The sequence below is a fragment of the Dendrobates tinctorius genome, unplaced genomic scaffold (assembly GCF_039654945.1).
Source record: "Dendrobates tinctorius isolate UK_male_01 unplaced genomic scaffold, ASM3965494v1 ptg000230l, whole genome shotgun sequence".
Classification (NCBI taxonomy): Eukaryota; Metazoa; Chordata; class Amphibia; order Anura; family Dendrobatidae; genus Dendrobates; species Dendrobates tinctorius.
Genome location: NW_027361897.1, coordinates 13,717,624 through 13,736,431, shown reverse-complemented (window position 1 = coordinate 13,736,431; position 18,808 = coordinate 13,717,624). Strand labels below are relative to the sequence as shown.

The window sequence follows — 18,808 nt, the reverse complement described above, 5'->3', positions numbered from 1 at the left end:
CCTAGATATGCCTCTGCTAACAATAATGCTACATTCATTGCTTCTCTAGGAATAGCAATAAATAAATTGTAGCTTAATGGTAATAATAGTATATATCGTGAACAGAGCCAATAAATGTATATGGATTATAAATGAGTGGGAGATGCCCACGGAAGAAGCTAGCGGTGGAACGCGCATCGGGGTGAGGGGATGCCTGGAGCACTCCTATGGCGGCTGTATCCTTGTCTACAGGTAATATACTTTTCATTGCATCCTTAGAAATGCCAGCTTGCATGTATGAATTGTTTTGGCTATCATTGGCATCTCCTATTGCTATAACTAGCCCTCATTCATTTTCAGCAGAGGGATTTTATAGGATGAATTGATAGTTGCCTACATGATATTTAGGCTAATGAATGTTTGGAATTCATATACCCTGTAGATTGCCCCCCCCCAACAGTGATATACACCTTATAGCAGTGATATACACCTTATACAGTTAGGTCCATATATATTTGGACAGAGACAACATTTTTCTAATTTTGGTTCTAGACATTACCACAATGAATTTTAAACAAAACAATTCAGATGCAGTTGAAGTTCAGACTTTCAGCTTTCATTTGAGGGTATCCACATTAAAATTGGATGAAGGGTTTAGGAGTTTCAGCTCCTTAACATGTGCCACTTCAACTGCATCCGAATTGTTTAGTTTAAAATTCATTGTGGTAATGTCTAGAACCAAAATTAGAAAAATGTTGTCTCTGTCCAAATATATATGGACCTATCTGTACCCCTTATAGCAGTAGTATACACCTTCTAGCAGTGATATACACCTTATAGTAGTGATATACACCTTATAGCAGTAGTATACACCTTATAGCAGTAGTATACACCTTATAGCAGTAGTATACACCTTATAGTAGTGATATACACCTTATAGCAGTAGTATACACCTTATAGTAGTGATATACACCTTATAGCAGTAGTATACACCTTATAGCAGTAGTATACACCTTATAGCAGTAGTATACACCTTATAGTAGTGATATACACCTTATAGCAGTAGTATACACCTTATAGCAGTAGTATACACCTTATAGTAGTGATATACACCTTATAGCAACGAGAAACACCTAAGGGCTCATACTCACTGACGATAAAATCGGATTGCACTCTGACCAATGTTAGTCAACATTTACAGGACCATTTACAGTGTTCCATGCCACAGAATGGTGATGTATCCGTTTAAAACGCATGGAAAACAGATGGTCCGTTTTTGTTCTGTTTTTTTTAATCGCACCCATTGACTTTCATTGGCGAAAAATCGCAGCAAATCGCAGCATGCTGCGATTTTTTTTCTCAGACCGATTTTGGCTGAGAAAAAAATCGCAAGTGAGATGTCACCCATTGACTAACATTGGTCAGAGTGCAATCGTCCGATTTTATCGCCAGTGAGTATGAGCCTAATGGGTGACATCTCACTTGCGACTTTTTTCCCATCCAAAATTGGACTGAGAAAAAAATCGTAGCATGCTGCAATTTGCAGTGATTTTTGCCAATACAAGTCAGTGGGTGCGATTAAAAAAACGGACCAAAAAGGTCCATCCGTTTTCCATGCGTTTTAAACGGATACATCACCATTCTGTGGTATAGAACAATGTAAATCGTCCTGTAAATGACTGTAGAAAAAGAGTTGCTGCAAAAAAAAAAAAAACGGATTGCAAACGGATGTAAAATGGATAGAAAATGGATGGAAAGATTAAAAATCGCATAGAAATCGCATGACACTCGCATAACACTCCATCCTTTTTTACAGTCTAGAAATCGGACCTTTTTTTCAATCGCCAATGGGTATGAGCCCTTATAGCAGTAGTATACATCTTGAAGCAGCGATATACACCTTATAGCAGTGATATACACCTTATAGCAGTGATATACACCTTATAGCAGCAGTATACACCTTATAGCAGTGATATACACCTTATAGCAGCAGTATACACCTTATAGCAGTGATATACACCTTATAGCAGTGATATACACCTTATAGCAGCAGTATACACCTTATAGCAGTGATATACACCTTATAGCAGCAGTATACACCTTATAGCAGCAGTATACACCTTATAGCAGTGATATACCCCTTATGGCAGTGACATACACCTCAGATCTCAGTGCTAATATCACACACACAGGTCTTGCAGACACAGTGTGCCCCCTGGATGTTGGGTGTGTGCCCAGGATGGGGAGGGGAGCAGTTCTCCATCTTGTCTGCAGCCCAAAAGTTGATTCCAGGTTGTCAGCCGTCTATGACTGGCCCCTCATGGCCCTCACTTACCCCGGGGGGATGCCAGTGCTGGGCGTAGCTCCCTTACTCCTCCAATGAGCAGGAGGCAGGGACAGGGCAGGAAGTGCTGAGCCGCCTCCACAGCGCCGCCCACTGCCCATAGAAGCCTATGGAGGGAGCTGTCACCGTGCAGGACACTCGCGGCCGGGGCCAGGACATTTAAAGCCCGTGTGGCTGAGAGGGAGGACACTCAGGACAGAGTCACCTGTGGATTTACTGGTCACAGAGGGGATTGTGCAGGAGTGGGGCCAGAGAGGAGCCCTGAGCATGCAGTACCAGCAGCAGCAGCACCCCGGCCCCGCCGGCATGGCAGTGCCCCTGTATGCGCCCACCCCGCTGCCCGCCGTGCACCCCACGCCTTTCTACATCGATGACATCCTGGGAAGGAATGCAGCCTCTCCTGGGACCGCGGCTCTGCCCACCCCGACCCTGCCGTCGCCCAACTCCTCATTCACCAGCCTGGTGACCACCTACAGGACCCCCGTGTACGAGCCCACCCCGATCCACCCGGCCTTCACCCACCCGGCCGCGCTGGCAGCGTCCTATGGAGCCGGCACCTTCCAAAGCCCCCTGTACACCTTCTCCAGACCGATGAGTGAATACACGCACGCCCTCATCAGGCACGACCCTCTGGGTGAGTGACTAGACGAGAGGCTCCTGTCCTCTGTTATCAGCCCGACGAGGTACAAGGCTCTGCGCCTCTGTGGACAGGCTCTCTTTTTTTTCTTAATTAAATCTACGTATTTAGGGTTAAAAATCATTTTTGCAATTGGGTTACAGGAAAAAATTCGACTATTTGCCTCCTGTGTATTCTGCTGCACAATGGTGTGGGACATATTTATTATTATTATTATTATTATTATTATTATTATTATTAATGCTGCAAAAGTTTTAATGAAAACCAATTGTAAAAATGATTTTTTTGTTATTGCATTCATTTAAGTAGGAAAAAAAAATCTACCCCATTAAGGGAAGAAGCTTGGAAGATGATATTTGTAATATCACTGATAAAAGTGAAATGAAACGTGTCTGTATATATATATACAATGTGTGTGTGCTTATGTGTGTGTATATATATATATGGATGTATTTATATCTATCTGTATATGTGTGTATATATTATATATATGTATGTTGTATATAAATATATATATATGCACATATACAGATATATTTGTGTGTATATATATATATACACACATAAACACACACGCATATATATAATGTGTGTTTTTGTGTTTATGTATATATATATGTGTGCGTATATACATATACACCTATGCACACATATATCTATACATAAACACACATATATAATATATGTATATATATAATGCACGTGTGTATATATGTTTGTGTATATATATATGTGTGTTTATGTATAGATATATGTGTGCATAGGTGTATATGTATATACGCACACATACACACACATATATATATACATAAACACAAAAACACACATTATATATATATGCGTGTGTGTTTATGTATATATATACATATATATCTGTATATGTGCATATATATATAACACACACACACACACACATATATCTATCAGCAGCATTGGTTTCTGAGGGTGACAGTGGCTGGCCCCCTCTGGCCCCTCTGGCCCCTCTGGCCCTCTTCCTCTCTGACCCCTCTGCCATCTCACAGGTGCTGAGCTGATGGCCTCATGTAGGACACTGTGACATGATGCTGCTGACACCACTCTTCCTCTTTACATCTCCCCTAGATCTGTGGGTGGTTGTTGTGTTTTTTTTCTTCTTAATTTCTGCAATCAGGAGGAATCTAAACCTTTTTTTTTTTTTTTTTGCGGCTGATTTGATTTCTGATTCTCTGAAACCTTTAGTTTGAAGTCAGAGTAACCGCAGCTTCACTGGAATCAGAGGCAGCACAGAAACCTGATGTCATCTGTCAGAGAGGAAGGAGTGAAAGCCTGAACGAGCCTGACATTACCGCCCCTGCGATCTGGCCACACACCCGACTACTGAGCAGTCGGGCCCGATCATGATCGGGTCTGCTGGGGGGGAGGCGCAGGTGGTCGGTCGGGACAACACTGTTCTGGGGTCTGAGATTATTGGTGACTAAACGGAGCAAGAGGCTTCATCACTTCACAGGAAGCGTCTGTGCGATCTCTAGAATCCAGATCCTCTCAGTGGGGGCGCAGGACAGAGATCTGTGCCCCCTGGTAGCCAGTAGCTAGGCGGCCATTACAGGGTGTCCACCACTGAGGAACATTATTCTCATTATTTCATGATTTATATGAATGTTTCCCCTTTTCCGCCCATAAGGTCTCGAAAAAGTAATTTGATAGACTGGGGAATGATATTAAAATAATTTTACACATAGTGAGGATTTTTATAGAAGGATCATGATTGATTATTATTTATTATCGTTATGTGAATGCCGATCTCTTCCAATCTTGTGCCGATAATGACCAGTATCCTCGTGTGGCAGCTTTTTACTATCTATCTATCTATCTATCTATCTATCTATCTATCTATCTATCTATCTACTTAAAAAAAACCCTCATATACCTTGGGTATGGAATATTTTACAAAGTTTTATTGAAGGATATGCTACCTCCACTTTTGCTACTTTATCTAACTATCTATCTATGAAAAAAATAATAAAGATAGGCAGCACTCCAGGAATATACAAAGAAAGAATTATATTTAACGAATTAAAATTCACTTTTTATTTGCACCTTTTTGCATGCTGCCTATCTTCATTTTTTCCCATATATTGTAACAATTGGATTCTTGTTTGGGAGGCCTGGAACGCTTCATTCTTGTTTTTCTCTTTTTTGCTATTCCTCTATCTATCTATCATAAATAATAAAGAGGCAGCATTCCAAAAATATACAAAGAAAAAAGTGGACTTTAGTATTAGCCCATGTGGATAATTAAAGTTCACTTTTTCTTTGCATATTTTTGGAGTGCTGCCTCTTTATTATGTTTTCATATATTGTAACACTTGGATTCGTGTTTAGGAGGCCTTGCACTCTTCATTATTTTGCTTGTGCTGTTTCGTTATCCTTAAAGTAATCTATCTTTCTATGTTTTCTAGCTATTTATCTTTTACCCTTCTGTCATTAATTCTATTTAGAATGTTATCTATTTATCTTTCTTTTGTCCCTCGGTCTGTCTATACATCAATTTATCGCTCAATGTGTCACTTTTTATATTAAAGATGTATATTATTTATCTAGGAAAAAGAAAAATTGCATCCCTTGGGCACTGAATAATTATTTTTCAAAGTTTTATTGAAAGATGTGCTATCTCCATTTTTTGGCACTATCTTTTTGCTATCTATCTATCTATCTATCTATCTATCTATCATCTATGTATCTATAATCTATATATCATTTATCTATCTATTATCTATCTTTAGATCTATCTATTATCTTTATCTATCTATCTATCTATCTATCTATCATTTATCCAGCTATCTACTATCTAGCCGCAGATAAGAATTGAATTCTGCTATACCACACTACAGCAGCAGCAGATGCGATATTGGGGGGTCTCTCTCCCCCTGTGCAGACATTTCCCAGGTCGGTGATGATTCCTTTGCATTCTTGCATTGAGCCCAGTTTGTAATGCAATAGTTAAGTCGGGACATGTCGGATAAAGTCGCCTGTGCGATGTGATCGCGATTCGTCCTGCTAGTGCCCTGGTTTCTGCCTGTGGCCGGATCTCCTTTCTCGTGGCCAGCAGGAGGCCTGACAGATGGCTGCTTGCAATCACCGCCAGGGCAGGGGCAGCATTGGGCCCTCTATTGATGGGGCTGTTGATGATCGGATCTGGAGGTGGATGATGATGGTCGGTGGCTGGTCCCCGGGGGCTGAGTCTGGAGCAGAAGGCTCTGGTGGTCGCAGGCCGCCCCTCCCTCCATGCAGGAAGCCTTGAGCTCTGGATAGCAGTAAATCTGGCCCAGGAGCTGTTAAGTGCTTTCCTGCCTCCTCTTCCTCGGAATTGTGCGCACTGATGATTATTTTATCGACATCCTCAATACAGACACATTCAGGAAACACTCGGCCTCTGATAACCAGGATCCGTTTTTCTGATATTGTTCATTTCCTCTGTGTGGGATGAGACTCTGCAGGGGCGAAAATAACCAGCGGCTTCCTATTTTTCTAAGGGCTGTTTTTTTGCAGAGGACTAACTGACGCAAGCAGAGCATTGCACCACAGAGCAGGGTGCCATGGAGGGCAGACTGCAGAGCATTGCACCACAGAGCAGGGTGCCATGGAGGGCAGACTGCAGAGCATTGCACCACAGAGCAGGGTGCCATGGAGGGCAGACTGCAGAGCATTGCACCACAGAGCAGGGTGCCATGGAGGGCAGACTGCAGAGCATTGCACCACAGAGCAGGGTGCCATGGAGGGCAGACTGCAGAGCATTGCACCACAGAGCAGGGTGCCATGGAGGGCAGACTGCAGAGCATTGCACCACAGAGCAGGGTGCCATGGAGGGCAGACTGCAGAGCATTGCACCACAGAGCAGGGTGCCATGGAGGGCAGACTGCAGAGCATTGCACCACAGAGCAGGGTGCCATGGAGGGCAGACTGCAGAGCATTGCACCACAGAGCAGGGTGCCATGGAGGGCAGACTGCAGAGCATTGCACCACAGAGCAGGATGCCATGGAGGGCAGACTGCAGAGCATTGCACCACAGAGCAGGGTGCCATGGAGGGCAGACTGCAGAGCATTGCACCACAGAGCAGGGTGTCATGGAGGGCAGACTGCAGAGCATTGCACCACAGAGCAGGGTGCCATGGAGGGCAGACTGCAGAGCATTGCACCACAGAGCAGGGTGTCATGGAGGGCAGACTGCAGAGCATTGCACCACAGAGCAGGGTGCCATGGAGGGCAGACTGCAGAGCATTGCACCACAGAGCAGGGTGCCATGGAGGGCAGACTGCAGAGCATTGCACCACAGAGCAGGGTGCCATGGAGGGCAGACTGCAGAGCATTGCACCACAGAGCAGGGTGCCATGGAGGGCAGACTGCAGAGCATTGCACCACAGAGCAGGGTGTCATGGAGGGCAGACTGCAGAGCATTGCACCACAGAGCAGGGTGCCATGGAGGGCAGACTGCAGAGCATTGCACCACAGAGCAGGGTGCCATGGAGGGCAGACTGCAGAGCATTGCACCACAGAGCAGGGTGCCATGGAGGGCAGACTGCAGAGCATTGCACCACAGAGCAGGGTGCCATGGAGGGCAGACTGCAGAGCATTGCACCACAGAGCAGGGTGCCATGGAGGGCAGACTGCAGAGCATTGCACCACAGAGCAGGGTGCCATGGAGGGCAGACTGCAGAGCATTGCACCACAGAGCAGGGTGTCATGGAGGGCAGACTGCAGAGCATTGCACCACAGAGCAGGGTGCCATGGAGGGCAGACTGCAGAGCATTGCACCACAGAGCAGGGTGCCATGGAGGGCAGACTGCAGAGCATTGCACCACAGAGCAGGGTGCCATGGAGGGCAGACTGCAGAGCATTGCACCACAGAGCAGGGTGCCATGGAGGGCAGACTGCAGAGCATTGCACCACAGAGCAGGGTGCCATGGAGGGCAGACTGCAGAGCATTGCACCACAGAGCAGGGTGCCATGGAGGGCAGACTGCAGAGCATTGCACAACAGAGCAGGGTGCCATGGAGGGCAGACTGCAGAGCATTGCACCACAGAGCAGGGTGCCATGGAGGGCAGACTGCAGAGCATTGCACCACAGAGCAGGGTGCCATGGAGGGCAGACTGCAGAGCATTGCACCACAGAGCAGGGTGCCATGGAGGGCAGACTGCAGAGCATTGCACCACAGAGCAGGGTGCCATGGAGGGCAGACTGCAGAGCATTGCACAACAGAGCAGGGTGCCATGGAGGGCAGACTGCAGAGCATTGCACCACAGAGCAGGGTGCCATGGAGGGCAGACTGCAGAGCATTGCACCACAATACAGAGGCACAGAGTGCAGGTAGGAGGTATCCTATTGATAGAGCATTGTAACCACAATCCTGACTATAGTCACATGGTGCAGGTAAGGGGTATGCTATAAACAAAGGCACAAATTGCAGGCAAAAGTTATCCTACAGAAAAAGTATAGCATCACAATAGTGAACAGTGTTACATATAGCACAAGCAGGAATTATCCTATAGACTGAGCACTGCATGCCAATACTAAACCAGGGTAATAAAGGGCGGGTTAGGGTTATCCTATAGAAATAATGTGGCCTCACAGTGCAGATCAGAGTTATCCTATGGACAGCACAGTGACTGCACCAGACAGGGGACCATATGACATGGAGGTGTCAGTGCACATTGTGGTTCATTAGATGACATGAATGTAATGTCACTAATTCATCACTGTTCTCATGATTCCATTCTCTTATGTGAAGAAACATCTGGTTACTGTAGATCTCAGTAGATGAAGAGGAAGACTGAGCCTGATACATAGATACAGAACAAAGAGGAAACAGCCACGGAAGTGTGGACACACAGACAATAACTGAGCCACAGCCACAGACGATCAGGGCAAGGGGAGACCCACACAGCGGCCAGGACACATCACACTGCAAGAGTACACAGAATCCCATAATTACTAAGCAATAAATCACAAGTATCACAAAGGATCATCAACAGAGAAATCTGTCTTTACATAAATTTATCTCTCAAAGTGTAAATGTGTATATTATATCAAAATTTATATGATTTATCTATTAATTTATTTATCTAGGAAAGAGGAAAAAATGTCATACCTTGGGCATGGAAAAAATATTTGTCAAAGGTTTTTTGAAGGATGTGCTACCTTTTTTGCCTCATCTATCTATCTATTATCTATCTATCTATCCATCTATTCTTCTATCTATCCATCTAGAATCTTATAATTACCTTTCAGCCTCAGGACATTACCTCCATAAGCTCTGACAGACCCCCTGTGTTTTGCAGGGAAGCCTCTCCTCTGGAGCCCATTCATGCAGCGACCACTTCACAAAAGGAAAGGGGGACAAGTGCGATTCTCAAACGATCAGACAATAGAGCTGGAGAAAAAGTTTGAGACACAGAAATATTTGTCTCCCCCAGAAAGGAAAAGGCTAGCCAAAATGCTGCAGCTCAGTGAGAGGCAGGTGAGTCTCCCTGGTCACATCCTATACATTGTCCTGATACCAAGACAAGACAGAGATTGGGAGAAATGATTGAATGGTGACTAAAACACATTATAAATATACACTATTGCTGAACATTCAGGGTTTCACTGTTGTCTATGAATAGTTATCCAAAAAATGCGTAATTCATGTGTTATCTGTAATTATTATCATCATCATATAAATCTAATTATTAATATACACACATATATATTTGATTATTATCCCCATTATCACATTGAAATAATTAGACATTATAAGATCTGTTATAAAAATTATAATTTTACATTAGAATTGTTAAAAAATTGTGATCTAAATAATAATTATGATATACTATTAAGGATACTGCTACTCATAACATAATAATTATTATTATTGTACTATGAAGTAACTATAAATAATAACTATGATGAATTAAGGCTACTGCTACTCATAACTAACTAATAATAATAATATTAATAGAAAAATATAATTTACAACTACTATTATTATTGTTATTATTATAGTAGTAGTACGTTTTATTATTATTATTAGTAGTAGTAGTAGTAGTAGTATTGCACTATGAAATAACTATAAATAATAACTATGATATATTTTATTAAGGCTATTGCTACTATTAATAACTAAATAATAAAAAATGATTATGATTATTATACTCTGAAATAAGAACTATAAATAATAACTGATTTAATTCTACAATTACTAATATTGTTAACTATAAAATCTCTATATTACTTCTATAAAGAAATAAATATCATATTGTATGACTTTTTTTGTAATAATATTATTCTGAAATAATTGAAATAAGATAAAAAATATTAGTAATAATGCTACTAGTTCAAATGAACTATGATAATCAAGGCAATGATAGAATTTCCTACTATTACCACTACTACTAATTATTACTGATACTCGTCCTAATACTAGTAACCATGAGATTATATTATATGTGTACTACTGTTACTACTACTATGTAAAGTGCTGTGGAATAAGTTGGCGCTATGTCAATACAATTATTATTATTATTACTGATGCTAATTCTAGTAACCGTGAGATTGTTATATGTATACTACTATAATTAAATAACTGCTATAATCTACTATTACTACAGCTGTGAAATAGTAATACTGAATTATTACATAACACTTCCACTTTTTCTACTAAACCAAGTAACTCTAAAAGAATAATTTGAGTATAATATTGCTGCAATAACCAATACAATTCATACCTATGTAATATAACTCAGAAATATTATTTATCAAAACTATAGATAATATAAATTATATATATGCATACATGAATACATTTATTTATTTTGTGGCGGGCAACAAAATTGAATTTTTTTTTCTTTCCAGGTCAAAACTTGGTTTCAGAACAGAAGAGCCAAATGGAGGCGTCTGAAGCAGGTACAGAACATGGTTTCTATGCAGAGTGTCATTTTCATTGCGTTATCTTCTAATGTGATCATCGGCCATGTAGCAGTTGTGTGCCCAAGTCATTTGTGTGGATGTGTAAGCTCTTCAGGCTGATTAGTAAGGTAAATAGCTGTGCTGCTGGAGATACAGGGGGCACTCAGGCAATCCTAATGTTAAAAGCCTAATTAGGAGCAGAGAGATAGCCGAGACTATGATGCCCCTATAAGAGCTATTACACCAGCCACTAATTATTATGTAAACCCTCCTGCCAGTCATCCTATTACCGCTCCGCACAGATTATCCCTGGTAATTACTGGGCTGCAATGAGACACTATTGTGACTGGCAACCCTGAATATAAATTGTATATAGACTGAGCAAATCACCTGGCCAGACCTGGGAAAATAAACTAGTGGGTAAGGAACTGGAAGCCCCAGCATGTCCTAGTGACTACACTTATGGTTCTAATAATAACAAATCTATTCTTTCTTTCTTTCTTTCTTTCTTTCTTTCTTTCTTTCTTTCTTTCTTTCTTTCTTTCTTTCTTTCCTCTGTCCCTTCCTTTCATCTATCTATCTATCTATCTATCTATCTATCTATCTATCTTTTTCTTTCTCTTGCTTTCTTTTTCTTTATCTCACTTTCTTTATTTTTCTTTCTGTCTCTCTTACTCTTTGTCTTGCTTTCTGTTTCTTTCTTTCTTTCTTTCTTTCTTTCTTTCTTTCTTTCCTCTGTCCCTTCCTTTTATCTATCTATCTATCAATCTATCTATCAATCTATCTATCTATCTATCTATCTATCTATCTATCTATCTATCTATCTATCTATCAATCTATCTATCTATCTTTTTCTTTATCTCACTTTCTTTATTTTTCTTTCTTTCTGTCTCTCTTACTCTTTTTCTTTCCTTTCTTTCTTTCTTTCTTTCTTTCTTTCTTTCTTTCTTTCTTTCTTTTTCTCCTTTATGTCTCTTCTTTTCTCTTTCTTTTTTCTTCTATCTATCTATCTATCTATCTATCTATCTATCTTAGAAAAAAAGTGGAACAGCACAAAAATAACATAAGCGGGTGCACAGGCCTTCTCAGCAGTTCATCCAATACTTGCCCAAGTCCATAAAAAAGAGAAAAGAAGACAGCACTCCATTTTTTCTCAGGTGACAATATGGTTGATTTTGTTCAGACTCAATAATTTATATCTATCCGTTTCTTTTACAAAAAGTGTTGTAGCTAGTACCCCATCTTTTTGTTTGATTAGAACATCTAAAAATTACCTATCAGATTTTGATGAGATTAAGGTGAATTTAGTTTTTTCACCTATTTCTTTCTATAATTATGGAACGCCTCTAGTTCCTCCTGGGTACCTGACCACAGGAGGAAGACATTGTCTATGTACCTCCACCACACCAATACACATCGGAAGTGGTGGGATACATAGACGAGGTCCTCCTCCAGGCACTCATGACTAAATTAGCATACGCCAGAGCCATGTTTGCCCCCATAGCGGTGCCACGCTGTTGCTCATTCATAGTAACTATCCCCAAAATGTAAATAATTGTACCTCAAAATTATATTTAAAATTTTTCTAATAGATTCCTTTCCCTGTGTTGATAGACTTTCCAATTCCATTTTTTTCTTTATTGCTTGTACGCCTCTATCATGATCTATAGATGTATACAGGGAAGCAACATCAAATGAGGCTAGTATTACCTCCCCATCCAGATGTATCCCTTCCAATTTATCTAAAAAATCAGTAGTATCCTGTATATATGACTAAACATTCCTTGTAATGGGGTCCAAAATTTTGTCCAGAAAAATTCCTATTCGACTAAATATTGAACCCACCCCGGACACTATTGGGCGCCCGCGTGGGTTTTCCAAACATTTATGGACGTTCGGAATAATATACAATACTGGTGTCCAAAGATTTTCTACTAACAGATAATCAAAAAGATCTTGAGCTGTAACTTGTAAAAACAATGCTTCCTGTAAACAATTATCACTTTCATGATCCGAAACTTCGGGTCTCCATCTAACTTCTGATAGACATCCCTATCCTCCAGTCGTCTGTTAATTTCAGAAATGTATTTGACCTCTTCCATCATGACGACAGCATCCCCCCCCTTATCGGCAGGATTCACAATGATGTCGTCATCATGGACAAGCTCATTCAGTGCCACATATTCATTTTTTTGTGATGTTAGGGCGTTGTTTATAATTGTTTATAATTGTTTTATTTTTCAATAATTCTACATCTTGTCTAATGGTCTTCATAAATGCATCTACTACCGCTGAGTTAGAGGAGGGGGGGACAAAATTACTCTCAGTTTTAATCCTACCCTAGACAAATCAAATCCACTCATCCTAACTTTAGCTATTGCTTTAGTACATGAAACCATTATTTGATCGGAATTGATCTAAAAAAAAAATTCCTAAGTCAATTTGCAATTCAAACCAATCAATGTGGGTAGAAGGACAAAAAGATAAACCTCTACTTAACACAGATATTTGAGAATCAGAAAGTACCTTTTCTGATATATTAACTACTAGTTCTGCTCCCGTTTCTTCTGTCTCTGTGGCTGTGATTTGTTTTTCTCTTGCTTTCCTTTTCTGTTGCTGACGGTGACAGCAACAGAATAAAATCCACCTTATTTTCACCTGAAACAAATGGAGTGCTGCCATCTTTTCTCTTTTTTGTCTATCTATCTATCTATCTATCTATCTATCTATCTATCTACCTATATATCTTTTTCTTTCTTTTTTTTTTTACTTTCTCTCACTTTCTTTCTCTTTCTCACTTTCTTTCTCTTACTTTTTGATTTTTCTCTCTTTCTCTTTTTCTTTCTTGTTCTTCCTTTCCATTTTGTCACTATTTCTTTCTTTATTTTTTTCCACTTGGAATTATATCAGCTCCCCAAAAATTAGCACAGAGGTCCCTTTTGTAAAAACCTAAAGAATTGTAAAAAAGGGTATTTACAATTTCTTTCTTTCCTTTGTTTCTCACTTTGTTTCCTTTTCTTTTTCCTTTCTTTCTCTTAGTTTTTCTCTTTGTTTTCTTTTCTTTCTCTTTCTTTCTTTCTTTCTTTCTTTCTCCTGTGTTTCCAAATACGAACTAGTGTATTTGGCGATAATTTGCACGCAGACTATTAGTCTGTGTGTAAAAAAGTCCATGATAACTAACACGCCACAAGAGAACAATGCAAGTCTATGATAGGCAGAACGAGGCCAGAACAAGACTCTCATAGACTTGTATTGTAAAGTGACTTCTGTGCCGCTCCATGAAACACTGGAGCTGCGGGTAGGCCACTTTTCGCCGTTGATGTTCTGAAGAAGCAAAACACCACTGAGCACTGACTGCAGCCATCACATTACATGGTATAGCACAGCCAAACAGACAGTTCTATCCAAACCTGTATAAAAGGGGAAGCAGGGAATGTAGCAGCCATTTCATGGTGAATCTGAATAGTGTAAAGACGTCACAGCTTGGAGCTCAGACATAGAAAAAGGGAGACAAAGCCATAAATAAACTTTAAGGCAGTGTTCACACTTTGTGGTTATGCTGCAGCAAAAACATTGTAGTTCTTACATGATCGCAGCAAAAGGCAGAAACCTAAACATTGTATTTGTGATAGCACAGCAGTGAATTAGTTTGTAAGGAAAGGAGAATAATGTCATATTCATTTATCAGGCAAAATTAAAGGTTTAGTATATGTTTAATTCATGGTGAACTGCAGAGAAACTTTCAATGTGCTGGAGAGTGATTACAGCCGCAGTTACTGTATAGTGAGCAGTGACTGTAACCGCTCCTTGCATCGCTCTGATGACTGAAAGTGAGTGGCTACAGAGATGATAAACAGTGGTATGCAAAAGTATTCACCCCCTTGGCCTTTTAGCTAGTCTGGTACATTACAACTTGCAATTTAATTTTTTGTAATCCGATTTGTGCGTGATACATCAGCACTAAATAGTCTAAGTTGGTGAAGTGAGAAAAATATAGGCATAAATTAAATGGGATCAGATAATTAAAAATTGACATGTACATGTGTATTCGCCCATTTTTGCAATAAAGCCCCTAAATATTTCTGGTGCAAGCAGTTACCTTCATAAGTCACATGCTTAGTGACAGGACGTCCACCTGTGTGAGCTCTAAGTGTCAAATATCTATCAGTATATACAGTTTACCTTCTCCGAAAGGCCACAGAGGCTGCAACACCATTAACAAGAGGCACCACTAACCAACCAACACCAAGGAGATCTCCAAACAAGTCAGGGACAAAGTTGTTGAGAAGAACAAGTCAGGGTTTGGTTAAAAAAAATATCCCAATCTCTGATGATTCCCCGGAGCACCATCAAATCCATTCTTGTCAAATAGAAAGAACATGGCACCACAACAAACCTGCCAAAAGAAGGCCGTCCACCAAAACTCTCAGCTCGGACAATGAGGGCATTAATCAGAGAGGTAGCACAGAGACCAAAGGTAACCTGAAGGAGCTGCAGAGTTCCAAAGGAAAGCCTGGGGTATCTGTCTATATGACCACAATTAGCCTTACACTCCATAGATGTGGCCTTTATGGAAGAGTGGGCACAAAATTTGTAAGGCTCATTTTGAGTTTGCCAAAAAACATGTGGGAGACTCCCCAAATGTATGGAAGAAGGTGCTGTGGTCAAAGGAGACCAAAATTGAACTTTTTGGCCATCAAGGTGAATGCTATGTCTGACGGCAAACCAACAAACCTCATCACCCCAAGAACACCATTACAACAGTGAAACATGGTGGTGATAGCATCACATGCTGTCAGGATGATTTTCAGCAGCAGGGAAAGGGAGCATGGTCTGAGTCAAGGGGATGATATTTGGTGCAAAATAGAGGGATATTCTTGAGCAAAACATGTTTCAGTCTGTCAGTGATTTGAGACTGGGACAGAGGTTCACCTTCCAGGAAGACAATGACCCAAAGCATACTGCTAAAGCAACACTCAAGTGATTTAAGGGGAAGCATGTAAATGTTTTGGAGTGGTCTAGTCAAAGCCCAGACCTTAATTCAACTGAGAATCTGTGGTCAGACTTGAAGATTGCTGTTCACAAGCGGGAACCATCCAAATTGAAGGAGCTGGAGCAGTTTTGCCTTGTGGAATGGACAAAAATCCCAGTGACAAGATGTGGAAAGCTCAGAGACTTACCCAAAGCGACATAGCTGTAATTGCCGCAAAAGGAGACTCTACAAAGTACTGACTTAAGAATAGTTATGCACACTGAAGTTTTCAGTTATTTTGTTCTGTTTGTCGTTTGCTTCACAAGAAAAAGAAAACCTAATGTTCACAGTTGAAGGCAAATTCTTTACATGAACTTATGTAAACCCTAAAAAAAAATTGAAATTCCAGGTTGTGAGGTAGCAAAACACAAAAAAGTCAAGGGGGTGAATATTTTTTCATGCCACTGTAAGTTAATTTTCTCCCTGTAGCTAGGCTTCCAGTAATGGATTATTCGCACAGCCATGTTTTCGGTCCGAGTGCTGTCCATGGAAAAATGGTCAGCAATTGGACCATTGTTATTCAAGGGGGCAGTTCAGCCGAGTAATTTTCTTCACTCACCAAAAGTGCGTGTGGAAAAAAATCGCAGCATCCACTAGTGTTTTCCATAAATCATATGAGTCACCAATTCAAGTACCTCATCTCAAGTCTAAAAAAAAAAATTGGATGCCATAAGGAGCCAACGTAGAGGATGCCGTGTTTACGGATACATTCCAATTCTGTAACACAGGAAACAATAAAAGTTCTTGTAAATTATTAATAGCTGCTCCTGTAGAAAAACGGATTGCACACGGAAGAAATTCGATCCTAAATGAGTTATTACATTATTGTGCTTTCCGTCTCTCCAGGCCCAGATCCCAATAAACATATGTAAAAAAAAAATTAGACTGACTCATCCTTTAACTGTCCAGCCGCACAGTGCTGCACCAGTCCCATCATCTTCTTCCGTCTGCCAGTCGTCACTGGGCCGTCTTCCGCAGTTTCCGGCGTCTACTGCGCTCACTAGGTTGTGCCGTTATGACATGATCTGTGGCGCATCATGGCGTAGTCAGCACAGGAGATGCCAAAATGGTTGCACCAGAAAACATCGAAGATAGCCCAGTGAGGACTGCAACGCTGACCAAACCGAAGAGGAGACGTAAGGGCTGGGTGAGTATACATTTTTTCTTGTATTTTTCATCCCCTTCCTTGCCTATTTGAATACATTTATGCTTGATTTGCAAAAAGTGTCAAGAGTCCAAATTTGCTCATCTCTATTAATTAGATATCATAGGATCAGGGAACGGGGAAACCTTATATTAATCTAGATGGCAAATGGCCTTTTTGGGAACTGTTTAGCACAGGTCACACTCCAAATTCCCCATATATAGCTTTATTGCTCCCATATGTCGCTTTTACTTCTATAGGGTCCTCGGCAGTAATGGTCTTTTTCTGACTGTCAGCTCTCCTTTCGCTATGACTACTCCGATGCGTAAATGACTCTGATTTTCTGTCTGCGGATGAATGATTATGGTAATAATATGGGCGCCATGTGCTTGTGAGTCTTCTACTATCACAACACTGCTGTTACAGGACTTGTATGGTTTCAGGTAGTGGAAGTTGCAGTTTATTAAAATACTAACTGACTTTTCTATTTTAGGAGAACCCCCAGGGAAACAAGAAAGATGAAACCGAAAGTCTAGAAAACGACTGCGAGGAGGGTCAGGAAAACTGTTTAAGTCTTGAGCAGAAAAATAAAGACTCTTCTTTAGATGGGTCTCAGTGTTCCCCTTCCCCGAATTCCCAGGAGAATATGGACACGGATATCTCAGATGATTCTGACGAAGAGGTGGATATTGAAGGAGACAAAGGTTTCTACAAGTGTCCCCATTGATTCTTGTGCCATAAGGAAGGACTTGCACTTTAACAGAAGCTGGACTCTGTAGGACCAAGTCTTACCAAAGTGTAGACTGTGCCTTATCTGCAGTGCAAATACTGATTTATCATGTTACGGACGCTGTTCCCTGACAGATTGTGCCTTTAATGAAAGATTTGTATTGTATTACATCAAGCCAGTAAAAATCCATGAAGTGCCTACAGATTTCGACTTTGTGCACACTGTACAGAGCTGCAATAATAGAACCGATGTACCACTATATTCCTCCGATTTCATATGGAAGCACCATATGGCGGCACGCAGAGTTCCTATGGCTCACATAGTGATTGTGTGCATGAGGCCATAGAGAAATATGCTCAGCATAGACGTCCTATAGGTTCATCTCAAGAAGCCTACAGTCATGCAGCCGGGTATATACTGGTAGAAGGCAGGTAAGAAACGAAAACAGCTCGACTTATCCCAGGAAATATTACCGCACAACTCGTCTAAGCTTCCCCTCATTCATCTGTAACTTCTTTTTATATTTTTTTGTCTCCCCGAAGACATCGAATCCATTAGTACAAGGTTCTAAAATCATGATGCTGCCAAGATGTTTACTGCTGTTCTCTGCTGTACATAATGTATGTAATGTGTATATATGTATGTTTTTGTAAATGGTAAGAGACTGCATACCTCACATTGTGTATATGACTTGTATATAGGTTTTTTCTTAAAACGTTAAAAATATATTTAATTTTTGGTGGCTGAAATTGTGGAATAAAAAAGTGAAATTGTACAATAATGCATGATTTAATGTTTCTTTTTGGATATAGGAAAAGTTTATTTTAGGATTAGTCACAGAGACACAGAAATGTACACAGAAACACACACAGACACGCAGACGCGCGCACAAGCACAGAGGCACGCACAAGCACAGACACACGCAGAAGCACATACACACGCACAAGCACAGACACGCACGCAGACACATGCTCAGACACACATACACAGACACACATGCGTAGAGACATGCACAAACAGA

General features: G+C 40.8%; 1 protein-coding gene across 1 annotated transcript; it reads left to right on the top strand.

The window, feature by feature from the left end:
• Positions 1-2,447: 2,447 nt before the first annotated feature.
• HHEX (hematopoietically expressed homeobox) lies at positions 2,448-18,568 on the top strand. Its single transcript, XM_073555858.1, has 4 exons — positions 2,448-2,957; positions 9,276-9,454; positions 10,828-10,878; positions 17,551-18,568. Exons 1-4 carry the CDS (start codon positions 2,591-2,593, stop codon positions 17,782-17,784), a joined length of 831 nt encoding a protein of 276 aa, XP_073411959.1. The 5' UTR covers positions 2,448-2,590; the 3' UTR covers positions 17,785-18,568.
• The last annotated feature ends 240 nt before the right edge of the window (positions 18,569-18,808 follow it).

Excerpts from the sequence above, each read along its gene's own strand:
- HHEX (XM_073555858.1), top strand. The coding sequence starts at position 2,591 with ATGCAGTACCAGCAGCAGCAGCACCCCGGCCCCGCCGGCATGGCAGTG. Across the intron at positions 2,958-9,275 it reads CATCAGGCACGACCCTCTGG|GGAAGCCTCTCCTCTGGAGC; the intron begins GTGAGTGACTAG and ends TGTGTTTTGCAG. Across the intron at positions 10,879-17,550 it reads AATGGAGGCGTCTGAAGCAG|GAGAACCCCCAGGGAAACAA; the intron begins GTACAGAACATG and ends TTTCTATTTTAG.